Source organism: Hoplias malabaricus, chromosome 1 (genome assembly GCF_029633855.1).
Source record: "Hoplias malabaricus isolate fHopMal1 chromosome 1, fHopMal1.hap1, whole genome shotgun sequence".
Lineage (NCBI taxonomy): Eukaryota > Metazoa > Chordata > Actinopteri > Characiformes > Erythrinidae > Hoplias > Hoplias malabaricus.
The window spans coordinates 51,143,926-51,168,358 of record NC_089800.1 but is presented as its reverse complement, the minus strand read 5'-3'; the positions used below and the strand labels follow the sequence as shown (position 1 = coordinate 51,168,358).

Sequence of the window (24,433 nt, the reverse complement as noted above, 5' to 3'; positions counted from 1 at the left end):
AAAAATGGGTGAACAGCCCATCAGAAAATCTGATTTGAATTTTACCTGCTGTGTAAACCCGACCAAACCATCCACAAAGAGTCTCACATAAAGACAGATGATTTTTATTATTATTTTTTGATATTTGAACATTACCAGTGAAACTATATGCTTGGAAGCCTGTAGTTATTGTTGCCAGAGTGCTACACAAGGTAAACATAACTGCACAGTAATTTTAGCACACAATTTATATTCAATTATTTTGCTATGAATGATAAAGACAATATCGCTATTGCACAGGGCACAATTTCGGGATTTTCACTTCAATAATCAAAATCTGTCTGGTGTGGGGGGAGGGGTGTAAATAATTTTTCCTATGTATTTTGGAGTGTAGGCGACAGACTTGAAAATGATTCTTATCTACACAAGGGGTTCAGTGCAGAAAAAGTTTGTAAACCACTGCTTAATGATAACATTATTAATGTAGAGTATATTTATGTTAAACAGCCTAGTTATATGCATGTTGGTCTTGTTTTAGTCTGAGTATTCCTTTTTGTAGGAAACTAAAGCGAGTGGTTTGAGTGTGGCATGTTAAGTACACCATCAGAAGTGCTTCGGTTTAAAATAGCACATCAGCTTTCAAAGACAAATGACTGCTTTGGCCAATGCTATAGGTTTCCATTTTGGTGAAGTACAAAGTGCCATCCAATCCATGCCAAAAGTACTACAAAATCTACTAAGACCCATGTATCTCCAAAATAGTAACTTTAGAGGAGAAGGAAAAGAATCTTCTTACATTTCAATTAAAAGATTTTATTCCAAGTTTTGGAGCATTTATTGGTCTATCATCATGGGATTTTCACACCGGACAGCTGCTGTGTTCAAATGATGTAGTAAACTATACATCCACAAACATGGACATACAGGTTTTTCTTTGGACATCAAAGATGTACAAGTTATGTTTTAAAGAGGAACCTGAATCACGGGCCACATTCAGATGTTTAAACTTTAATGAATGCAGCAGGTACATTCCCTGCAACTATTACAAGAAGGAAGAAGAAGCTACAGCTGATTGTACTGCGGATATTCACCCACAGACATTACTACATCTTTATCTAAAGTCTCGTGAGCTATTCCAAACACCAGGAAACAAACATGATTCCAAGTGGCCAAAGGTGGGTGTGTCTGGGGTTTTTATGAGGTTATTCTGAAAAGCTGTGTTATATGTGCATTATAGAGAAATGTTCAAGTCCTGTAAAGGAAAAAATGTGTTTCATGAGCTCAGTGAATTCCAGCAGGGTAACGTGTAGTGGTGGGACAAAATATTGATACAGCGATTTATTGTCTTGTTTACATTTGCAACACGTTATTGATACCTGCCGTTTGTTTGTGGCAGAGTAATACCTGAAGAGCTTCAATCAGAGTGCTTCTGTCATACCATATTGATGCTACAGGAGCGTCTCTCGGCTAATCACACTGCAGGGCTGGAACTAACTGTGGTAGATTAAACATGACATTCACCATTTTTATTAAAATTGTGAATGCTGACTTTAATAAAGAGCAGCTTCATCAAGATGTTAGATATTGATAATCGTATCAACACAAAAATTATGAACAGAGGGTTATATGATATAGTATCTGCTATATTAAGCCAGATCGTTTGCTTCTTTAGTGCACTTTACAGCTGTGAACACCCCTTGTGATAAGAAAAAGTGGAAAGATGTAAAACTATGTAAACACTAGGTTTGAGCGGTATAACGATAATATTGTATACTGTAATATTTAAAAATGTGGACGGTATCTCAAAATGAGGGCGGTATTTATGACGTGTGGGCTGTGTCAAATTTCTGTTCTGTCTCTTTAAGAACATGGCCAAACCTTTTTGCACATTTAAGTGAGCTACTGTGGGATCTCACTGACTAGAGATGTGACAGTCTGAAAACGGGTTGAGAAAACCAAGCCCGCCACCAGTTGTGAGCTTAGCACTGAGCTTAGGTTAGGAGAGCGATAGGAAGAAGGATGAAAACACAAAGTACTCAGAAGACACTTCACTCGAGTTTGTGCTCGGAATATGGGGCTTGTGTGTTTTGAGCCTCAGCTCGCTGGACAATTATGTGCTGTGGTGTGTTAAACCAAGTGCCTGTTAGCGCCAAACACTGTAGGGCCGTCTTAGTTCGTTTATTTTGGAAATTTTCAGTTCCTCCAAAACCAGTCGCTGAAATTTGCTCTCTAAGAAACGCACTGACGGGCGGTGCTGAGCTAAACTTCACAGCACAAACATTCAGAAAATATTTCACTCCCAGATATAAGGCTCAGTGCAGCTCGACAGTGCACCTCCCCACCCTGACCCCACACACACTCCCCATGGTACCGCACATATACCACAATCAAATTTTGAGTCCGTATGTTGGCATTAAAAATGAGGATTCCGCACAATCCTAGTAAACACACCCTCTACAGTGAACTTTCTAAGATTTACAGCGGCACTGTGAGAAAAACAGATCTCAGACTGGGCCTTAAGGAACTGCAACAAAAGCAGATGAGCTGGCACAGACTCACCACCTCTCTTTATTTAGCCCATGACACAGACACACACACACACAGACACACACACACACACACGGCCACCGTCTTCTTAAAATAACTAACTCTGGTGCCACTCCTCATTCAGCCACAGCCAGAGAGAAGAGAAACCCCCAGACAAACAAAGTCTTGGACCCATGTTTTCAGATGCAGAAAAAAACACTGTCTCGGGCTCACTTCTGCTTTCTAAGGCTGAGACAATGCTTCCCAAACTTGTAAGGTCCCATAATTTTTAAGTTTATTATTTAAATTGAATTTCCCCTGAAATTTCACTGGTATGGTAGTTTCTGAACAGCGCCTCCTGGGCCATTCTTGACCATGCAACCCTAACTACGTCTAAAGACTCCTCAATGTACAGCTACATTTGATCTTTATATTTTTATTGGTATGGTACAATGTCAATAAAACCTACATACCCTGCTGCTTTTGTAATAGAGTCAACAGAGTTGCATTCTTTAAAAATACTCTCCCACCTCTTCAACCTGAGATCACTCGAGTCTCATGAAGCTCGTTTGTGTGTGTGTGTGTGTGTAGGTGTGTGCATCTGTCTGTGGGTGTGTATACATGTGTTTTGTGTTCCTTTTTCCTGCCATTCCACCAGAGAAACTCACGTTAGGACATGCATGCGCTGGTGACGCTACATTTCTGGGATTCAAGACTTCTATGGCTCGTAAAGGCATACACTTTTATACACAAGCAAACCACACAGGGTCCTAAACCCACATAGGGTCACATGATCTACAAATGTGGTCTGGAGGGGAAATAACCACTGGTACTTCTGCTTCAACAATTTATTTTACAAATGACAACACTGAAAATTGAGTGCAAAGAATACTGGATAATATCATCACACAGGTTAATGTAAAGAGGGCCTTTATTCAATGATAATATTGATATTTATTTATTTTTTGGTATACATGGTTGGTTCAAATAAAGCAACACTCTTTCTGATTTAGTAATTTATTTTTTTAAGCTTTTAAACTCCGATATCTTTCAAAAAACATTAACAGGTTAGAGAAGAGGGCTTAGGACTGAAAGGTTGTTGGTTCTATTCCCACGACTGGCAGAAAAATTGGGGGCAGTGGGAGTGAAGGAACAGCACTGTCCTCCCCCCTCAATCCAAGGCTGAGGTGCCCTTGAGCACGGCACCGAACCCACACCTGGGTGTGTCCATCAATTAAGTCCCTTAGTGCACTAGAGTGAGTGTTTATTCACAGCCACAGATGGGTTAAATGCGGAAGACACGGTTCATTGTACGCTGTACAATGACAAATAACTGCATTATCATTAACCCGTTTCCTGTGAACCCCAAGCCTGACCACCCTTCTGCTCCGTTCTAACCATGTTCTCAGGAAGTAAAGAACAGGGACGTCCAAGCTCTTTTTCTGGACATCTGAGTCACAGTTGCTCTTACAGATGAGCTGTATTTGTGAAAGCAAACAACTCGGACATTACCCAGACTTTATCCTGCCAGCCCTCTAGTACACTGTTCAAGCAATATCAGAGTGACCCCTGTGTGAACAGAGCCGGGAATGTTCCGGAGAATCACAGTGAATTAATGCCTTACCTCCTGTACACACTGCACAGGCTTCGCCCCCCCTGCTGTGAGAGCACATGTCCAGCTCTACACTACATATCTGAAAGAGCCTGATGCTCCAAAGATTTTCCAAAGTTTCTGTGAGAAATATCTTATGGCATTATAAGGAAACACACTTTATTAATATTTTACAATTTTTTTTATTCATCTACGACTAAGGAAAAATTATATTTCATTGATGACTACTTCAAGACACTTGAAAAGTATTATAAACAACATTCACAAAACAGAACAATTCACCCATTTATTAAGGCTACAAATGAACATTCCCTTGTATGGATTGCTGACCTTCTGAGGTCATAAAAGACCCCTGGGGCTTTTCCTGAAAATGAATTGTGATGTCACCCCAGTGTCCAGCAATAAATCTAACACTGTGGTCACTCTTGGTCTCCCAATCATACTCGACTTCATATAAACTTTGGCTTTAGGGGTGTAGAAAGGTTCTATATAATGGTAACAATCATTCACCAACAACATCATCATCATCATCTTCCCTATATCATCACAAACAATTCAAGTTTACTCTTTCATATTTTTGTTTTGTTTCAAAAAATTCTCTAAAGCATTTTCAGCTGAATTTTTTTATTAAAGATGCTATACAAATAAGCAATTGTTTATTATATTTTTATTAATAATAAATAGGAACCCAATTAGAGAGCAGTAATACTTTTCAACTTATTATCATCAAAATCTACTTAAAGACAAGAGTGTGGGAATATTTAGGCAGTTGGTGAGACCTTAAATTTGTTTGTCTCCTCTTTTTTTGTTTCTTTTTCGGTTGAATGTAAAACAAAGTAGTAAAAAACTGCATTGTAAGTAATATTTCGTCCCTCCATTTACAAAAGGTTTAAAAATAAAATAAAATTTAAGAGCTCCTTTAGAACAATCTTCACCTAAACCTAAACTGATTTGCAGATGGTACAACCGACAACATGTTTTCCCTCTGGAGTTTAACGTGAGTAGGGGTTATTTTTATGCCACAATGATGTGAAGGCCATCACGCCATCTCCATCTCCGCCACTGGGCTTTCAACTCCTAAACCCATCAAACTTCACTACTACCACTAAAACCAAAGTCCTGTTTTAGTTATGGATATTAAAATGAGTGAAACGACAAAGGCTGAAGCAATTTGACTCTATCTCTCCTCTTTTGTGGTTGCACACACCCCACACCCAACCTCTGAGTGCAAACCAAATCCAGTTCTGTGGTTTATAAATGCATGCAGATGAAGAAAAAGGCTTTTAAAACTATATGAGGTGAAGCAGATAAGCTTCTGTTTCACTTTCTATGTGGCTGTGACTTCATTTCAGTGTTTCAGGCAAAGCTGAGGAGAAAAGGAGAGGGACGCTTTTGCTTCAGTTTAAACAAGAATGTGCATCTTTGTTGCCATTTGAAAATATTTGGAATGGAAAATACTTGGAAGAAAATTGTCTCTCACATCCTAGCAGTCATAATTATGGCATAATGCCAAAAACAAAGCTGTAAATCTAAAGGCAAAACAATCATTTCCACATTAAGAGGTTTTATTACAAGACTTAATGTGCCCAATTTGTTAAAATATACAAAATATTCCCACACACCTACTGCTTTTAACTTGAGAATTCATATATCATAGAACAATATGTGCATTTTAGGGATGTTTATAAGAAGATATGTTGTTGCTATTATGATATGATTCATCATGATACACCACTACATACTGTGTATTGTAAAAAGGCCTGCAAGGATCATGATATTAAACTTGTGTTAAAATTAACATATATTGCCCATCCATATATTAAAACTCACCAAACTCAGAAGAATTAAACCTTTATGACTACGGTGCATCATACATATGCCTTCAAGTTTTTATGATGCAATTTATCACATTGCACAGGGCCGTATTTGGGCCTGATTGCCAGGTTTCAGAGCAGAGTGGTAATGTAAACCAAAAGGAAAAGAGAGATAAATTCATCTCATACACAGCTCCTCTCCTGCGCTGGAGAGAGTCTCACAGCACTCAGAAACACTGACGCCCACCACTTCTTTGTGTCAGATAGGGAAAGATCACACAGTGTAGCATAAAGAAAAAATAATACCTTTATCCACTGTTAGCCAAAATAGCATTTTACTCATAGGATCTAATGGAAAGCTGTTAGCACATCATACAAAAGCTTCAGTAATTGTCTTATTTCACTCCTGTGCTGTTTCATTTTGTAAGAGACTACAGACACAAGCTATGTATTCTTTTATCTCAGTCTTTTCCCCCTGTTTACAGGTAAATAATCTGGTCCCACTGTCCCTTTGCTCCGAGAGTGGAACAGATTCTTAGAGGATAATGCTTTATTGTGACTGTCACCTTAATTATTCCTCTCCCTACACCCTCCGTAGGGCACATTCCCTCATAAAATAACGGTTTCTGCATTACATAGTGGGTTGTATGTTGAAAATAATATTTAGTGAGCCATAAGGCTCACATTTCCCTGTCGAAAGTAGTGTCTAATTACTGCCTGGGTGCAGTATTATTAGTTTTATTATCTGTGATGTGCACTATGTAGAGAGTAGATAGTGGGACGTGGCCTGAGTTCCAATACTGACTGACAGACAAACAGAGCTCTGTTTACAAACGTGACATGGATAAATGGGTTAAGAATGTATACTTATATTTCTTTCATTTTAATGTCTAAATGAGACTTGTGTTTTGGCAGTTCAAATATAACTGTTTTTATTAGAGTTGCGTGTCTGAGTAAGGAGTAGGTCTCCAATATGACGGCAACTATACAATGTGACTTCAGCGGCAAACCGTGCATATCGTCATATTCCCTGCATGCACTGTGGACGCAACTGTAATATCATATCATGACGGTATTTATCATGATACTGACATCATCAGCACTGTTCAACTCTTACTGAGCAGTGATAGATTTACCCACAGGTCCAAGTAACAAACAAATTACTTTCCAAGACCTGCCCTATAATCTTTAATGACATTACAGACCTCAGTTTTCTGTCTCATTCTGGAAGGTGGCACCATTTATTCAGTAAAGTGTCCCTGTCATTGCAGCCAGGCATTGGATCCACACACACCATGGGGAAAGCACCCACGGCTGGCCCCACCAACACCAATTTTAGCAACCAGCAAGCTTTCCTTATACCTGCTTAGGAAGAATTCCCATATTCTCCCTATTAAAGCTCAGTGGAGCATCACAATGATTTATAAAACTATAATTTTAAAGTAAAAATGAAATTGGCTTGAGTTTCTTTACACTGATGACACATTATTCACGCCTGTGGTGCATTTCTTCTGTTATGAATTGTTTGTTAAGTCCTTAAAAACTATATAAAGTATATCTTGATATTATTTATCACAACAAAGGTATTATAATAATAATATTGTCTGATCTCTATGATGCATTATGTCTGATCTAACTTGTAGTAACTTTGTGGAAAGCACTCAAAATATCATAACATTTCTGCCCTACTGTCCACTCGTGAAAAATGTCCATGTGTGTCCAAAAACGTGGTTCATTTTGTCTCTTACAAATTGTACATGATGTACTGACCAAAGATAGTGCACATTGTGTATTGGAAGAATTACAAAAACAGCATGAAAATGTCTTCAGTGTGCTGTGATATGCCGAAAACTCTTCCAACTCAAGTTTTAAAGAGTTTAGACCCGTACAAAAAAAGTCCCATATACTCACAACACACACAGGGCGTAGGCCCCGTTGACGCTCTCGCTGTCCCGCACCAGAAAGCTGCCATCTCTGCCGGCCCGGGCGAGCAGTTCTTCGGCTGCGGCGCGGCTCAGGTCTCGGTGATACCAAAGCGGTGGAGCCGCCGACGGAGCGCCGCTCAGCGGACACACACCGCCGCCCGACATCGGGACAAGGCTCTCGAGACGCACGGCGAGCAAATGTGGATTCAGTGGTCTTAGATGAGTCCGCGGTCGTCCACGAAGTAAAGTAATGCTGAAAGGAGATCGGATTTTCGGTCAGTTTAAGAACGAGCACGCGCAACGACCGTTACAACTTTCCCTTCTCCGGTTCCTCGTCTCCCTGCGTCGAAAAAACAGGGAATAAACATAAAATCCCGTTGTGTAAAGTTTTAAGGCAAAAATATCCCTCTTTCCAAACAACGACGACTTTTACGTTAACTTTAACATTGTCCCTACCGTCCTTGACTTGTTAACCTGGTACATGCCGTTAACGTATTTCTTACTCTTCACATCGGCTCGTCGTGAAGCAACTCCTGAATAAATCCAGCAAAGAACACTAAATTGTGGTTAACAAGTTCTCTCTCCGGCCACTAGGCTCCCAGCAGCTGGGCTGACACGTTTCAGAGCAATTTCCAACTCAAAATGCTGCCCAGAGAGCAACAAACTACTCAACACTAAAGTTACACAGAAGCTCCCTTCATTTCGGCATTTCTCTCGTCATTCTCTTCCCTTGGGTGGTGCTGCTAGGAAAAAGGGGGGCTTTAATATCCTTTAAAATGACCCTTCGAAAAAGTGCAGCACTGCTTTAAATTTTTTTTACTTCTGCCTTCTTTACTCTCTCAGAAACAAAAAACTATCTTTCATTGAAATGTTATAGCCTGCCTTTTTTAGTGCGAGTTAATGGACTTCAGTGGTGAGAAAGTAAGTCTCATTTCCAGCATTAGTAGTCACAGTTTGCCCCGAAATCCGCAGAACTAAGCAACAAGTGTCAAATTAAATTTCACAGTAGAAAGCTAGTCCAAATCCCCGATGTCCAGTAGTGCCTTGACCAAGCCTTGAAGCATTGAAGCTGCCCAAAAGCTTCCTGTTTAGAGTTTTGTTCTGCTACTGGAGTCTTCAGGAGACTCGGGAAGCGTCCCAAATTTGTAGACGCAGCCTTCGTAGTGCGTACCTCCGAGGGCGATCAGCTTGAAGCCATTTTGGAGTGGCATTCCAAATGGAACAGTGGCTATGGTCCCAAACTGAAACCATGGTTTCTCGTTAGTGTCCCAAATTCAGATTTGAAGTGTACACCTTTTATGAGATATATTTGAAGAGTGAGCCAGATAGATTATATTGGAGAATCCTGGATTTTGGGATTAAATATTTCATTTTAATATTCAGGGCGGATTGCCATGTAGCCTGATAACACACACATGTAGTAAATTGAACGTCTGCCCAATAGGGTCATTCCTATTGGACAATCCTTACCTTGGGCTTAAGTTATTTGGCTAAGTGAGAAATTCTACTTTGTGGATATCCTTCAGAATATACATCAGTATTTTCGCCATTTACACGTCCCGTTTCAGTGAGTCCACACTGCCACCTTCTGAGCATTCCACGAACCACATAACTGCTTCCCAGAAATAACATGTTTTTCCTTTTGTTGTATTTTCTCTCATAAAAGGGAGATATTGTACCAATTTTACTTAGTGGTTATGTAGTGTATTTTCAAACAGAAAGTACAATGTAATTTGACCATGTCAATTTCAATCCTGCATCTGACTCCACGTTCACCAAGTAAATGTGCTCAGATTCAACCTAACACAGCTAAACACAGGGACAGAGAGAGACAAAGAATATAATAAAATTCATCATCTTAGAGGTTTTATTGATCCCAGTGCAGTAGAACAGACAGGAGGACGGAGAGGAGGAGTGTGAGGCTGGTGACTGTTTTTGGGGCTTGGTTGAGGTAGTATTCTGCCACCTTTCTGTTAGGGTTAGGTGGTGTAAACCACATCTGCATGCATTGCCCACTCTCTTTGGTGAGTGTGGTGTATTTGTAGGACTTGGACCAGATCTTTTCGCACATGCTCTTGGCATCGGGGAAGACATCAGTCCATTTCTGGCAGTGAGCATCCTTGGGGCAGTGATTTGTTCCTGTGTTATGAAAGATAAAAATCTGTGATGTTAGAAATGAATGGAGAGATGTGTTATTTTGCATACAGCAATTGCAAGGTTACCCAACACACACATACACACACACACACACACACCTGATTTCCAATCCCAGCCCTTGTGCCAGTTCTCTTTGCATGTGAAGTCATGTTTGCAGTCATTATACCAGCTCTCACAGTCCTCTTTACAGAGTGGGACATCAAGTATACGCTCCTTACGCCAACTGTTGTCGGCCTGAAAACACACACACACACACACACACTCACAGAGTAATTGGACATACATAAATGGTCCTAAATATCTATATATAATATAATATAAACAAATATCACATTTTCCATTTCTAATTCTTCTACATCATTTTGGACACAGGAGTCGTGAAATTGTATGAAATTCTCCGGAACAATGACCACTCCCAGATTAAACCTCTTTACCTTAACTTACATTAGAAATCAAGGTTCCTAATTAGGTGAATATATGATCATATTTTGTGTGACGTCACAAAAAAGTCCAGATGTGCTGTATTTGCAGCATAGCACTGAAAACAGACTTCACAGCACAGGTGCTTTTCCATGATAGTAACCCTTTAACATTTCTGTTGGTTGAGTAAAGAAAAATGGAATTCTTCTGCCCTCTGGTGGTGAATCTGAGCGTTACAGGCCAGTGTATGACGTAAAACTAGTCCTGTGTTGCAAGTTGGTTTGAATAAAGGGATGTAACACATATCACATGTCATGCATATTACACTAAATATTTATTTGTCTTCTCCCCAAAATTAAAAGTACATATTTTTAACTTGAGATAAATCGTGATTAATCACAGACAGGTTTTTTGGTTAACAGTTTAATTAACAAATTAATTTAATATAATTCCATTTTTGTGACCTTAAGTAGATTCCTTTTCTATGATTAAAAAACCCGTGTTTTAAGAAGAATACGTATTTTTGTGATTAATTAGTAATTTTTTTAAATCTGTAAATTGTATCCTGGCAAACATAGTGCAGTTTCTGCAGTGCTGGGCCCAGAGTAGCAAAGACAGAGGCTCTATAATCTTCACATCTCCGTGAAGAATCACAATGATCTTGAAGCTGTAATTTTAAGATGAAAAACCTACTTGGCATTACTTTATCTACATAATGCCTTTAAAACGTGAATATATTCAAATAAATTGGCAGGCAGCCATTACTGAGCCATTAGGCCACTAGGAACTGTTTCCACTCCAGGTTTGGTCAGTTTTTAATTCCACACTACAAGACTATTAGAGGGTCTGTGTGCCTTACTGCCTGTATCCAGGGTCCGAGGTGGGGGGAGCACTCGTAGAAACACGTGTCCTGGATGAAGTGACCCTTGCATTTGCTGCTCATGGCTCCACAGTGGTTCCAGTTAAAGTTGTAGAGGTAAGAGTTGTCATTGTGGGCTTCTTCTGAAGTGTTGGCCATGCAGCATGCATTCTCACGCCAAGGAGCACACTGAGGAGGAGGAGGGAAGAGTGAAAAATGTGAAAGAAAATCTCAGAGATATCTACAACTTCCCCCCACCGAGTGAGACTCTTCTACTAGACACCAGATCTTTTCATAACATTATGTTAGAAACACACATCACCTTTATATATGTACATTTTTTTAGTTTCCTAGTCTTTACTCAATAGTAAACAAACATATCTTGTCACATTAGCATTTACTCTTTAGTTTAGATAGTATCAGTGTTGTTATCACTGTTACAGCTGTTATACATTAGTGAAAAGGCAGGTTAAAGTTCAGTGGTGTGAGTAGTAAATGATTCATTTACTATTTGTTAAAAGGATATTTCAGCTTTATATATATTTATTTAACATATGCAACAGGAATATAGTAAAATAATAGAGGACTACATACAAAATCGTATTTTAGGGTGTACCACAGGGCTGTGTTCTAGGCCCTGTTATATTTTACATAAGAATTAAAATATTGCAGTTAAAAATAGTTCAAAGCAAAAACATTCTTAGCTCAAGTGAAGCTTCATAAATGGTTATTAATTTTTAGACTGAGGTAAAATATTTGTGTCTATATCTATATTATATAATTTTTGCGTATTTTTACCGTGACAGAAATGTTGGCACGACTGACACCACTGCTATAGATAAGGAGACGTAACAATACATTTCTTAGACCCTGACTGAGAAGATAATGAAGAAACATATGAAGTTAGGGGGCAGAGAGAAAACATAATTGTGTATTTAGCCTCCCACTGGTTTCCAGCAGGAGTTTTACCTGTTTATAGAGTTCACCTTCAGGACCGGGTTCTTGTTTTTGGTGCTTGCCGTCCATGCACATGTTGAGTTTATCCAGAGAGAGAGAAAATGACGGCAGAACTATCAGCAAGGCCAAGGCCAGTGACGTCCTGGAAATAGAAAACAGACAGTATAAAGGAACAGAGGAAGACATAGAACAAGAGTCAAATCTAAGCATCATATATTATTCTATATATTTAAATTTGTTCTATAACATACGCCACTGCTCCACATCTAACATCTGGAGACCCATGAAAGTTACCTGTACAAATTTCACATCTTACTTCCATATCAACCGTTATGGTAAAAATATATGCATTTTTGTAAGAAAATAAATTCCAGCGTGGGTATATTTGGAAGGTATATTCTAGCAGTTGGAGGGAAAAACAACCTTTTTCTTATTGGTCCTGTCTTATTGTTAAATTGATGACTTACTTTTGCCTGAAAACAATGATTTGAATTAATTGAATACATTGAATTAATTACTTACTCAAAAATGCTGACTCAGTATATTTTAAGACAGATGGGTTTTTTTTTCTCAAAATATTGACCTACCATCGAAAACTGTTGTTTAATATGGTGTTAGTATTGTATCATCCTGAAATAATTATTCACTTCTCTCTTTTTTTATTTTGACTTATATAAAAATCGCAAGACAATAAACAATGTTACATTTGATATTAGAGTGAATTAGACATTAATGCAAAGCATGGATTCAAAATTAGAGATGAATAAATACTTAATTAATAATTAATTCATATTAATTTCAACATTAAAGTATATTCAGCAGCATATAATATGAAGTTAATACTAAGCAAATAATAAATCATTTTACATGTTATATCAAGATATTCAGTCAATATTAGAGGAAATTATACAATGTTTAGAGGTAATACATCAAACGTGCTTGCATATTACTGCAGAGACCAACAACCCAATGATAAACTGAACTGAACTTTGAGTAGGAGGTGAAGTAAAAACTTTAAAATATAACTAGTCCTGCTTCACACAAGGAATGTGTGCTGTTACTTACTTTTAATGATTAAGATTCTCTTACCCTGCTGAAAGGCTTTGCTTGCGCTCCATTAAGCAGCGGGAAAAGATTTCCTCAGCTGAAAATAACAATTAAATAAAAAATAAAATGGAGTCTATGGTGTCTCCCTGGCTGGAAGACTCTAGAAAGTGTTTCAGGTTAAAGTCTGAGGAAAGAAGGTGGAGAGACAGGGGCAGAGAGAAAGAGAGAGAGAGAGAGAGAGAGAGAGAGAGAGAGAGAGAGAGAGAGAGAGAGATGTGAGGAGGAGTGGAGGAAGGAAACGGAGGGAAATCAATTCAGTTTATTATCATGTTTAGCTTCAAGTTGATGCTTGAAATGTCACTGTGACCTGTATACACCAAAATCACACACCTCACATGATGTAAATCTTAATAAAACACTGGCATTTGTTGCTCATTGTTCCTGGACTATAGCTCAGAGTTTATGCTCACGTCCTGTCTCAGAGGAAAACACACACTTCACTATCTATACATGTATTAAATGCTCGTTACCCCCCACTTCACCACCACCACCACCATTTATGGCCTTGTAATGCACTGCACATGGGGAATTTCACATATTTTTCATAATTCCTGAATAAATGCCTAGAACTTTGATAAGAAATGCTCCATGTAAGAGCACAAAAATATCTTATTAGTATTCACAATGGTGGTGAATAGAACCAGACGTCTTAAGAGTTAAAAGAAAACAATCATATCATCATATCATCATATGTTGATAAGAATCCCTGTTGCGTAGCCCATTTCTGGCAAAGATGTTGAACAGTGCTGTCCCCTCTGAACCACAATATGTCCATATATTACCCACAAATACTCACTTGGCTCACATGCCACAAAACAAATCTGGCATGCGTGTTGCAAATAGAACTATTCTGCGATCTGAGAAGATTAAACACATACATTTGTGTTGTAGATGTCACCTGGTTCCTATTGGTACCACTATAAAAAAAATTGATTTTCCATTGATTCAGTGGATCCTCTGTCATATATCAGTTACTTATGAGTCAATTAAGTAGAAATAATAAGTAGAAAACACAGGTATATGTAAAATGACACCAAAGCCACAAAAACTAAATACAGTATAAAGTTTTGAAGCTTTGTAACTTATTCTAATCAGGAGACACACTTTCAGCTTCTTGAACAAATCTGAAGCTATGCTTTCAAACTTCAGTCTTAGGAGTTGGTTGATTGCATTTTCTGATTTTCAGGATCCAAGTTAATCCCAAACACAATCAGTGAGGTTGAGCTCTGGGCTCTGTGACGGACAGTCCATCATTCTGAGAAAATCAGCTTCTCCTTCCTTCTCTTGTGTCTATATGGTTTTCCTAATAGGAGCTTCTTAAGAGTTCAACATCCTTTCAGACCCATGTTTCTGTGCATAATTCCAAACACTCCGGGTCAACCTACATGTGAAAATAATGTTAAAATATTCTCTGTCAAATACGATCTTACATACAAGATTTTCTTTTATGTTCCATTGCTCTTCACAGTCTTCATAAATCTCTCAATCAATTGATGGCTTAAAATGTGCCAAGCCCAGTTTGATATATCCCTTCATTAACAATAAATTAATAAATAAATAAATAAATAAAAAATGAAGGCGTACAAAGGTAATAAATGACTGAGAATGACGTAATAATGTGTGGGAATGAGACACATATGTATCTGAATTAAAATATGCCTCATTAAGTCTTTCCCATGACTAATTAAGTTGTTATAGTGTGTTATTTACACATTATTCAGTCATTTGCACACTTAGATTTTATTATAAGGGGATGTTACCAGCAGGGCTCCATAGAGTTGGAATATGATATCTTTACCTGAAAAAGCTTTAAAATACACACACACACACACACACACACACACACACACACACACAAACCACTGTCTGAGTACAGGTGTGGAAAGAAAATCAAACAAACACACACAAACAGAACACACCGCGAGTGTGGAGGTGGAACTAGAGGCGCGGCCGCTGTTTCAGGGGAGAGTTTAGTGAGAGCGCGGATTTTCGGGAGTTTGAATTTTAGGTTTTGTTTTGAGTTTTTTTGTTAAGTTTCTGGAGGAGTTGAAGTCGCAGGTAAAATGATGATGTTTATAAATATACCAAAGCCTTAAAGAGCCGCAATGCAGAGCTTTAGACGCTTAGAGACTCTGGTGTTATCGTTAATCCGCCTGTGTGTTTCTCTTCGCTTTAACGGTCACTGCTGAATAGGAACATCGACCACTTTGTATTCACAGTATTTAAACTTTAATGTGATTTCGGGAGAGTTTTACTCTTTACAGGCCACGGTTTTGGGGTCTTGGTTTGTGGTTAAAGTCTCTTAAGACCGTTGGGGAAGGTACACGAGTATTTTATGGTTTATTAATTCAGAAATATTGAATATGTATCCTATTGAGGACCTGTTTTTAAACATACCCGACTTTTCCTGCTTTTTATTTTTACGGTTTATGGTAAAAGTCACACTGTGTTTTAAAAAAAATCTGAAAACTATTGAAATAGCAAAGTTATGATGACATATATCCAGAAATTGTGAAAATGTATCAGAAGCAATGGCCTCTGAGCTTCTTAGTATATGTGTATTTCTGTGCACCAATTTCAGAAATATACTACAGGAGTTGGCTTAGCTCTGAGTCTGATTATGTGTCTGAAATGGCACTATTCAGTAGTTAATGCTGTTTCATTATGTTTTTTCTTCCGTAAACATATCATAGATAATATTTCTTAAATCAACTCTTTTTGTTCTATTCTTGAAAACCAATACATGTAAATTAAGTTGGAGTTTTCCAATCAGTGATTTATGTTGAAATAAAAACGTTTGTAAGTATCCTGTCGTGATGTGATGTGTGCTATAAATACCACTTTTACCTAAGCTTACCAGCTGTAATGTTTTAAGCCGTAAACTATTCATTTAAACCTATTTTCCCCCTTTACTTTGTGTGTCCAGTCATGTCCACTCTCTTCCCCTCATTGTTTCCCCGGATGACTGAGTCTCTGTGGTTTAACCTGGACCGACCCTGTGTAGATGAAACTGAGCTGCATCAGCAGGAACAGCAACACCAGACTTGGGTAAGTAATGTGTGAAATAACTGTTTTAAACACAACTTTAACCTGATTTGTTTTCAGTTGTTTTTTTTTATAGATTCTCTGTCCTTTTCTAGTTACAGAGCATTGCTGAAAAAGACACCAACCTGTTGCCCATCGGAAGACCTATCTTTGAGGTGAATAAGGGTCATTGTGAGGATGTGCGGACACCTCCATGGACTAATGAACAGATTCAGGCCTTATTGTATAGAACTCAGCTGTGGTGTAAATGCATCGCCTGGTTTTATTTTTACATGTTTCTATTAATTGAAACTCGCATGAGATGAAGAACCCAATTGCTTTGTAGTCCCTGGAAAAAAATGTTGCATAGAGTGGGTCCTGTACATGGGGCAGACATTTTTAAAATTAGTCAGCTGCAGAATCTCAGATTCAGCCAAGACACCAGGTGTCAATATAAGGTCTGATTTATAACATGAAGAAGAAACATTTGGGAAAGTGTTGGGACAGAGTTAGGCACTGCTGTGTGTGTGTGTGTGTGTGTGTGTGTGTGTGTGTGTGTGTGTGTATTGGAGAAAGAGAACAAGAGAAACATAAAGAGAAGACATGAGATGATCAGGGAGAAATCAGTAGTGGCGAAGCTTGCTGCTCCAAAAGTGAAAGAAAGAACATATGAAAGAAACTCGTTGCAGATTTCAGCAGAATTTATTTAAACTTTTCTAGACGTTTGATGAGGAGGAAGAGGAGGATGATGAGGATGAGGAGGACAGTGAGGAAGACTCAGAAGAAGATGAAGACATGCAAGACATGGATGACATGAACATTTACAATGAGTTTCCTGATGATGGAGAGATAAATGAGGTGAGTGGGTCTTTCCTGAATATGGAGTCATTTAAAAGGGTGTTTACTGCTTTTCTTTGTGGCACAACTCTGAGAATTTAAACTTACAGAGCCTGCCCAGGGTCCGTATGGAGGAGCTCTGCTCATCTGTGTCAGTCAGTAGAGTAACTCGGGCTGTGTCCCAAATAGCTTCCTACTCCCTACATAGTGCATACCACAGATAATACAACTAACAATATTTCACACAGACAGTAGACACTAATTTGACAGGGAAATGTGAACCTTATCGTTCACTAACAATTATTGTTGATATACAATGCAATACGTGAGTGCAAAAACAGACATTGTACCCTACGGAGGGTGTGGTGGGATGTCATCCTCAGCTTCTCTACCTCTAATTGATCCCTATTTTTGATCTGTGTATTCCATCATTTTTTGACTGTTGTATTCCATCCTTAAGCGAGGGGACGCCTTGCAAACCATAGATCCCCATCTCTCAATCTCAAGAGACGACTTTGAACCTGACAGAGGTGATACGTGACCTGAGTTTTCTCTCAGGCAGAGCATCATAGTTTGTGTCTCACATCTTGCGAATTGAAAGTTGTCTCTTGAGATCGAGTTCGGGTTCCACAGCTTATAAGGTTCCTCTGAGTCCTCGCGAATCAGTGGTTTCTTCTGTAACTAAACCATATGTATAAAATATTTTCTTTAATAACTTTGTGTGCTGCCTGAGCATTTCTGATGCCCGCTGTTTCTTGTTTAGGTTGATATGGAAGGAACAGACCAAGACCAGGACCAGTGGATGATCTAGGCCTGAGCTGTGTAGGAGAGATACTCCTGCTCTTCCTCTACTCAGTCTGGAGTCAGTGCATGTGTAGTGTGTTTGGGATTTGTTGGATTGTTTGTGTTGGGTCTTTTTAAAGGAAAGATTTGCTGAAAAATTCAAATATGCAGTTTTTCACTCAGCCCAGAGGGGGAGGGGATAAAACCTTTGTAAATAGGATGGGTTCTTCTGGAATAGCTGCACATGAGTCTAAGGTCACCTGCTCAATGGCTAAGTGTTGACAAGAAGGGTACAAAGGGCCCTCATTATTGGCCTTTGCAGTATTGGAAGGTGATTAATACTATTGGGACTGAGTGGTGCTTATAATCAAGTATCCAGCCTCACTAATGTTTCACTGGCTGCCATTTAATCCTCACAGGTTCCATCATAGCCTTCCCAACATAGGAGGACTGACATAGGACTTGATAATGTCTTTGATTTCAGGAGAAGTCTTTAAGAAAAGTATTGGCTGGAGTAGCTCCAGCAATAACCTAAAGGAGCTAAAAATGGACACCAAACATGTTTTGGGTGATCGAGTACATCTGGAGTGAGAGGAAAATTGTGTGAACATAATCTTTCAGCAAAGTATTTCACTGTAACCAACTGTGTGAAGCAGTTTTTAGGGTTGGGTTGAGTCTCATGTGCTGCAGGTGCCAACCAACCAAAGCTTGCCTTCGTTTTATGAGAATGAGCAGAGAATATTTTATATTGTTCAGGGTCAGAGATCACACACACACACACAAGATCTCATGTGTAGTCTATTGCGTCGTAACTATCAGGTTGTAACCTCCCTCAAGGACACGCGGCTTACGAAAGAATCTCGCACATCTTTTAAAGCCATCGCTTCTCTGAATTAGCACTTTGTTTCGTCTTTATCAAGCGTCACGTGCCGGCAATAGGGGCTACTACACCTCGTGAGTGCGAAACAGTAAGGTCAGGATCCTCCGTCTATGTTTTAATGGATAACTAGGCGACCGATGACATGGGCAACCGTCTGAGGACATTCATACTGCTTACCTCCAAATCCAAACTCAGTTAAAAAAAATAAACTAGTTGGGAGAAGAGTTTGTGAAATAGTTTTAATAACAATAAAAATAAAAACCCCTGATAAATAATTCAGTTTAATTACCGTGAACATATTTTCTTTTTAAATGATGTAATTTGTTTATTTAACAAATTAAAATGTAGCTATTTTCTTAATTTGATGCCTGCATCTCGTTCCCAAAAAAAAAAAAAATTTACCAACCGTGTTTATGTTAGAGCACAAAGACACACAGCAAAACAGACACAACAAGCGTGGAGAAATAAGAGCACTGAGTAAAAATGGGGAAAATGAGACCGGCGAACAAAGAGAACCGAGTGAAAATGGCTTAAAAACCATTAAGAACCACTTCTGGTCCTTGCTCCTCACTGCTGTGCACTCAGTTTCGGGGTGAAGAGCGAGTGGCTCATTATCATTTATCATTTAAAGGAACAGGCGCTGCATCCCGACCATTTTTGGAACACGTTGCAGGCGTCAAGTTCTGGATGACCCCCACCCCCTCCAAAGAAAATAAATAAATAAATGCAGGTCAAAGATGATTTAGAAGTCACCGTTTTCTGGTGTTGTGTTTTACCTACTCTCCCAACCTCTTTGGAACTGGGTTTGTGTAGCAGGTGGAGATGATGTGGACAATGTTCTGTAGAGTTTGGAATCATTTACAGTTTTTTGTACAGCTGTGTATTTTACTTGTATAAAGAGTCAATGTGTGTTTGTAAATAAACCCTGCTTAATTTACACTGTAACAAACTGGATGTGAGATGGGTCCACTCCTGTCTGTTGGAGCATGAACAAGGCAAAGCAGAAAGCACATTGAGGGTCAGATAACGACAAAATGTCCAACTTCTGAACAGTGCTGTGAAAATTTTTAAAATCTCTTAATCTCTTCTGCAATTTAAAAGTCCTTCCCTTTTCCTTTGAATCATTTTTTTTAAAAAAAAAAACAGTGCGTACATATAAATTGCATGATTCAAAATCTGTAAATTAAGAAATTCAAATAAACAATCATGTAAAATCTAAAAATTTCAAATTCTAAGAACTACTTCCTGTCCCAGATGTGTCCCTGCCTTGCGTCCAGTGATTCTGGTGAGCCTCAGGACACATTATGACCCCGATTAGGATGAAGCATAAGATGAATGAATGAATTAATTAATTATTTGTAGGTAACAGTTTAAGAAACGGTGAGTACAACTAGCAAAATATTCTAAACTAATCTTGTTTTACCCACAGCTCCTCTAGAACTTGATGGTTAGCTTAATGTATTTTCACCTCTAGTTGAAAGTCACAGAAATATTGCTTGAGCGGCTGTGCCCAAAATTCTGACTGATGCTGCTTTCACAGGGGTGAGGATTTATACATAAGTTGAAACAAATGAACAAATCATGGCCAAAGATGCACACCATGTAAAAAACATGTAAACTAGGGAACATGATGAAACTAAGACCACATTGCCAAAGGGTGCATACCAATTCCTAATTTTTTTTTCCTCTAAAGACTTCTTCCCTCCAGGCCTCTGTAGTTGACCCACTGTATTATTGCTCTGAAAATCAACAATAAAAGTGTGTCATTTCACCAGGTGCCCAGGCGTGTGCCGGTCCAGTCACTGTGCCCCTCTGTAGATGAGCTCGGCCATGCCATCCCGGATGCCACGGATGTACTCAAGCGTGGCCCTGTGCACGCGGTGCTCGTACAGACCGGAGCGGCGGGCGTGCTTCAGGAATCTGGGTGCCCCAGGGAAGATGATATTATCGGCGAGGATGACTGAGCCCTCGCCCAGGAGACCGCTGCCCTCTAGCATCTGGAGGTCCGGAAGATAACAGCGCTTCCAGTGATCCATGAAAACAAAGTCCAGACGCTCCACTCCGTAATCCTCTCGCAGACGAGGGATCACCTCATCTGACGGACGGATGATCAGCTCCACCTGCGGAGAAGGAAAAGAAACTGGGTGTAGTTATACACTATGCTATCCAACATTTATAGCACTACTGAAGGCGCCTCCAGTGCCTACCCACTGCCGTAGTAACAGCTTGCACCTGTACTCCTCTACATGCTTAAAAATGACGGCCTTTCTAGGGTCCTTCAGTAAAGAAAATGGTTCTATATAGAACCATGAACACGTAGAAGACCCCTTTGCATTGTGAAAGCCTTCATATTCATGGAAAATATGCTAAAGGATTTTATACAGCACAAAAAAAAAAACCCAGAACCATCTGTAGCACATTCTCCATTGATCTAAAGAACCCTTTAATCATCCAAAAGGTTCTTTGACTGTTCATGGTTACATCACAAGTGTGTAGGAAGGGTACTGAACATTACGATGAGGATTTGATGGCAGACACTGTAATGTTAATGATGTCAGCTACTGATTTTTAGATTTTATATTAATTTTAAAGCAGTGGCACTCTATACAGGCACCACACCACCTCCTTCCATTGTGGCATTGTGTCCACAAACGTTTGCTCGTAGAGTGTACATGCCAAGCCCCTCACCGTGTCATCGTCGAAGCCGGCCAGGCGGATGATCTTCTCTGCCACTCGGGCGTTTCCCTCATCCATCTCCACAGAGAAGAGTCTCGCTCCGATGGGGAGTGAGCGGGCGATGCGTACCGCAGTGTATCCACAGTGAGAGCCCAGCTCCAGAACGGTGAGTGGACAGTGCTCCTTCAGCAAACGGTCAAGAATCAAACCTGGGAACACAGGAGAGACGGCAATATAAGACCAGAGTAGCTCCTGTACGCTACATGTCCTAATATTTATACACGTTAATTATACTTAGTGAGATTAGACTCTTTAATTTGCACCCACAGTGCACACAGTTTATAAAGTCCTCATAGATAAGCTGTAATGAAATGCGACACTCTGGAGTCTTATTGGGTCTCCAAGCCCAATGCCGTTTGTTGGCTAGAGGCCCCTCAACACTTGGCTGTTGTGACATATCAGCACCAGGCAAGAAAATGACAATAATTGTCAACAACAAACAAAACTGACAATACTTCACAGGTACATTAAGGGAAGGCGTGGCTTTTAAACCTGGAGCAAAGATTGTTCTCATAGTAATGGAAGTACTCTGGGGAGGAGGACCTGTGGTGTCCAGGATGGGAAGCACTTGTGAAAGCTGTAGAGCAGCCTGTTCCTTTGGGATGAGTTCGAGTAGCTTAAAGTATCCCCAAGTACCTACTCTTAAGGCAGATTGCCATCAAATGCTCACATCAATGTTCATATATCAGTGAACCTCCTTTCTTTTCAGAGTTTTCTAAAGCAAATTAGATATAAATACCTATTTTAGATAAGAGGGTAGCTGTCCACAATCTTTGGCAATGTTGTGTAAATAAAAAAAAAAAAACTCCAGCAGCACTGCTGTGTCTGATCCACTCGCACCAGCACAACACACACGAACACACCACCACCACGTCAGTATCACTGCAGCGCTGAGAATGATCCACCACCACATCACACCTGCTTTGAGGGGGTCCTGACCATACAGGTAGACCGCATTCTGTAACTGTAGAAATACAGTGTTCCTGTGTAGTCAGTGGAGCTGAGAGAGTGGACAGTATAGTGGTTTTAATGTTAAGGTAGACCAGTGTATGCGGAGGGATAGTGAAGATCAGTGCCATCTGGTGGTTGTGTTTGAAACACAAGAAGTCAGACTGGTTCACAGTGATGTTGAAATGGAACCAGATGTCTGAATGGTAGAATGCCTCTAATAGCTCAGTTAGAAAATTGCTATGAGAAATCTTTAGGAATACATTTTTGCTGGTGGAGGGATACATACATTGTGCTGTAAGATAAAATAGTCCCCAAGAAAATCTGATATTTTTTGTCAGATGTAGCACAAGTTTACTTTAATATTCCATATAAAAGATGTTAAGCTTCACTGGAACTTGTGGATTGTAAATGTAATAGCTGTAGCTGTGTGACTGGGTGAGTGTGTGAAACTACACAGATGTGACAGGGTGAGGGTGAAGTAAATTCATAAACTTTACATGTTTGTAATAACTTACAAATGGACGTCTGGTTCCATTCACCACCATAATAAAAAAAAAATCAGACTTGGTGAGTTTAAGATCTAAAATCACTTTTAAGAAAAGTGTTTACCTTTCTTGGGTCCAATGTGGCTAATGAATTCTACTTTGCTGCACCAGTTGTCGAAGGTATCCAGGATACTGTCAGGATCTCCAGGAACAGCGTGAGTCAGAATGTACTGATACACTCGCTCTTCTCTGCTGATCCCCGTTATTAAGTCCTGAACCCAGCGGACCAGCACGGCCCGATAGAACAGCACAAAGTAGTACCGGTACCGGATAATCAGCGTTAGCAACAGGGGCAAGAATGCCAGGGCAATGGCTGGAGAGACCATCTGGAGACACAAGAGCAGAGCCTACAGATTTAAGGAGCAGTCAATCATCTTCAACAACGATGGTTTTAGGTTATGAAACAGCTGTTATACTGACACCTAGTGGCCTGAATATTCATGCTAATAGATTCTCTACTTAACCTGTTTTTAACATGGCCACTAAACATAAAACAAACCTCAACACTAGGCACCATCTTAACTCTCACTATAACAATAATGTTACGTTTAGACTGCATGGAACCCACTCTACTCAGGCTTTGGAAACCACAACAACAGCGGCGGTAACGTTAAGCGGTGTTTACTCGTGGTGTATTGGCGTGTTGTTGTTGTTGTTGTTTGGGACTGAACACAGCTCCATCATCAGTTCAGACAGATCAGTGGAGTTTGTTCCTTCCTTGTTGTAGCGTCCAGCTCTCGCTGGATTCTTTCGTCGGCCACCGATCCAAGGAGCGTTTGAACCTCTTCAAAAGACCACAGCTGCCGTCATGAGTCGGATAAAAACAAACGTGATCTCTGCTGCAGCTGGAGATTTTACAGATGGAGAGTTGGTGCTGGACGTCTGCGTTGCGTGGCGTAGAGTAATGAATCTCTCTGGACAATCAGCGCTCTGCAAGGTTTACACGACACGGCTTAGTCCCTACTCGGTTCGTTCTGAACCACGAGAGAACAGCCACTAAACAAGAACCTGCTTCCAGAACCAGGACCTGATTCACATGACAGAGACGCAGAAAAGTGGAGTAGAGTCGAGTCGAATAGGGACCATGCAGTGGAAAAGCACTATAACCACATCCTTACATCATATGGGATGCCTTAGCAGCAGTTTCACACATAAAGGCTACAATATTAATAGAATGTGTACATGCTAGAAATTTAATAAATAATTAGCTTGCTAAAGTTGTACTGAATCATAAATGATGTATAATAATTAGTATTTAATTAAAGTTTTTGTAAATTTCTGTTCGTACTGTAGGCTTAAAGCTGTCTTTTCCCAGAAACAA

General features: G+C 39.6%; 4 protein-coding genes across 5 annotated transcripts in view; 1 reads left to right on the top strand and 3 right to left on the bottom strand.

Annotated features, from left to right (window-relative positions):
* Window positions 1–8,950, bottom strand: part of inppl1a (inositol polyphosphate phosphatase-like 1a) — a 43,240-nt gene extending 34,290 nt beyond the window's left edge. The window contains exons 1-2 of one of the 2 annotated variants that reach the window (XM_066666428.1): window positions 8,313–8,950; window positions 7,843–8,196 (exon numbers count right to left, since the gene is read on the bottom strand). In XM_066666428.1, coding sequence (XP_066522525.1) covers window positions 7,843–8,021 — 179 coding nt within the window. In that variant the 5' untranslated portion in view covers window positions 8,022–8,196; window positions 8,313–8,950. Of the gene's footprint in view, window positions 1–7,842 lie in introns of both variants that reach the window. The other variant, XM_066666419.1, reaches the window with a different exon arrangement.
* A 773-nt stretch (window positions 8,951–9,723) lies between these two features.
* folr (folate receptor) lies at window positions 9,724–13,474 on the bottom strand. Its single transcript, XM_066644123.1, has 5 exons — window positions 13,339–13,474; window positions 12,262–12,391; window positions 11,293–11,481; window positions 10,112–10,247; window positions 9,724–9,995 (listed from the first exon to the last, which is right to left on the bottom strand). The coding sequence occupies exons 1-5, from the start codon at window positions 13,365–13,367 to the stop codon at window positions 9,724–9,726; spliced, it is 756 nt and encodes a 251-aa protein (XP_066500220.1). The 5' UTR covers window positions 13,368–13,474.
* A 1,808-nt stretch (window positions 13,475–15,282) lies between these two features.
* anapc15 (anaphase promoting complex subunit 15) lies at window positions 15,283–20,055 on the top strand. Its single transcript, XM_066679080.1, has 5 exons — window positions 15,283–15,414; window positions 16,283–16,404; window positions 16,497–16,556; window positions 17,101–17,238; window positions 17,981–20,055. Exons 2-5 carry the CDS (start codon window positions 16,285–16,287, stop codon window positions 18,026–18,028), a joined length of 366 nt encoding a protein of 121 aa, XP_066535177.1. The 5' UTR covers window positions 15,283–15,414; window positions 16,283–16,284; the 3' UTR covers window positions 18,029–20,055.
* Window positions 20,056–20,679: 624 nt separating this feature from the next.
* tomt (transmembrane O-methyltransferase) lies at window positions 20,680–23,438 on the bottom strand. Its single transcript, XM_066661318.1, has 3 exons — window positions 23,177–23,438; window positions 21,569–21,765; window positions 20,680–21,000 (listed from the first exon to the last, which is right to left on the bottom strand). Exons 1-3 carry the CDS (start codon window positions 23,436–23,438, stop codon window positions 20,680–20,682), a joined length of 780 nt encoding a protein of 259 aa, XP_066517415.1.
* Between the last annotated feature and the right edge of the window lie 995 nt (window positions 23,439–24,433).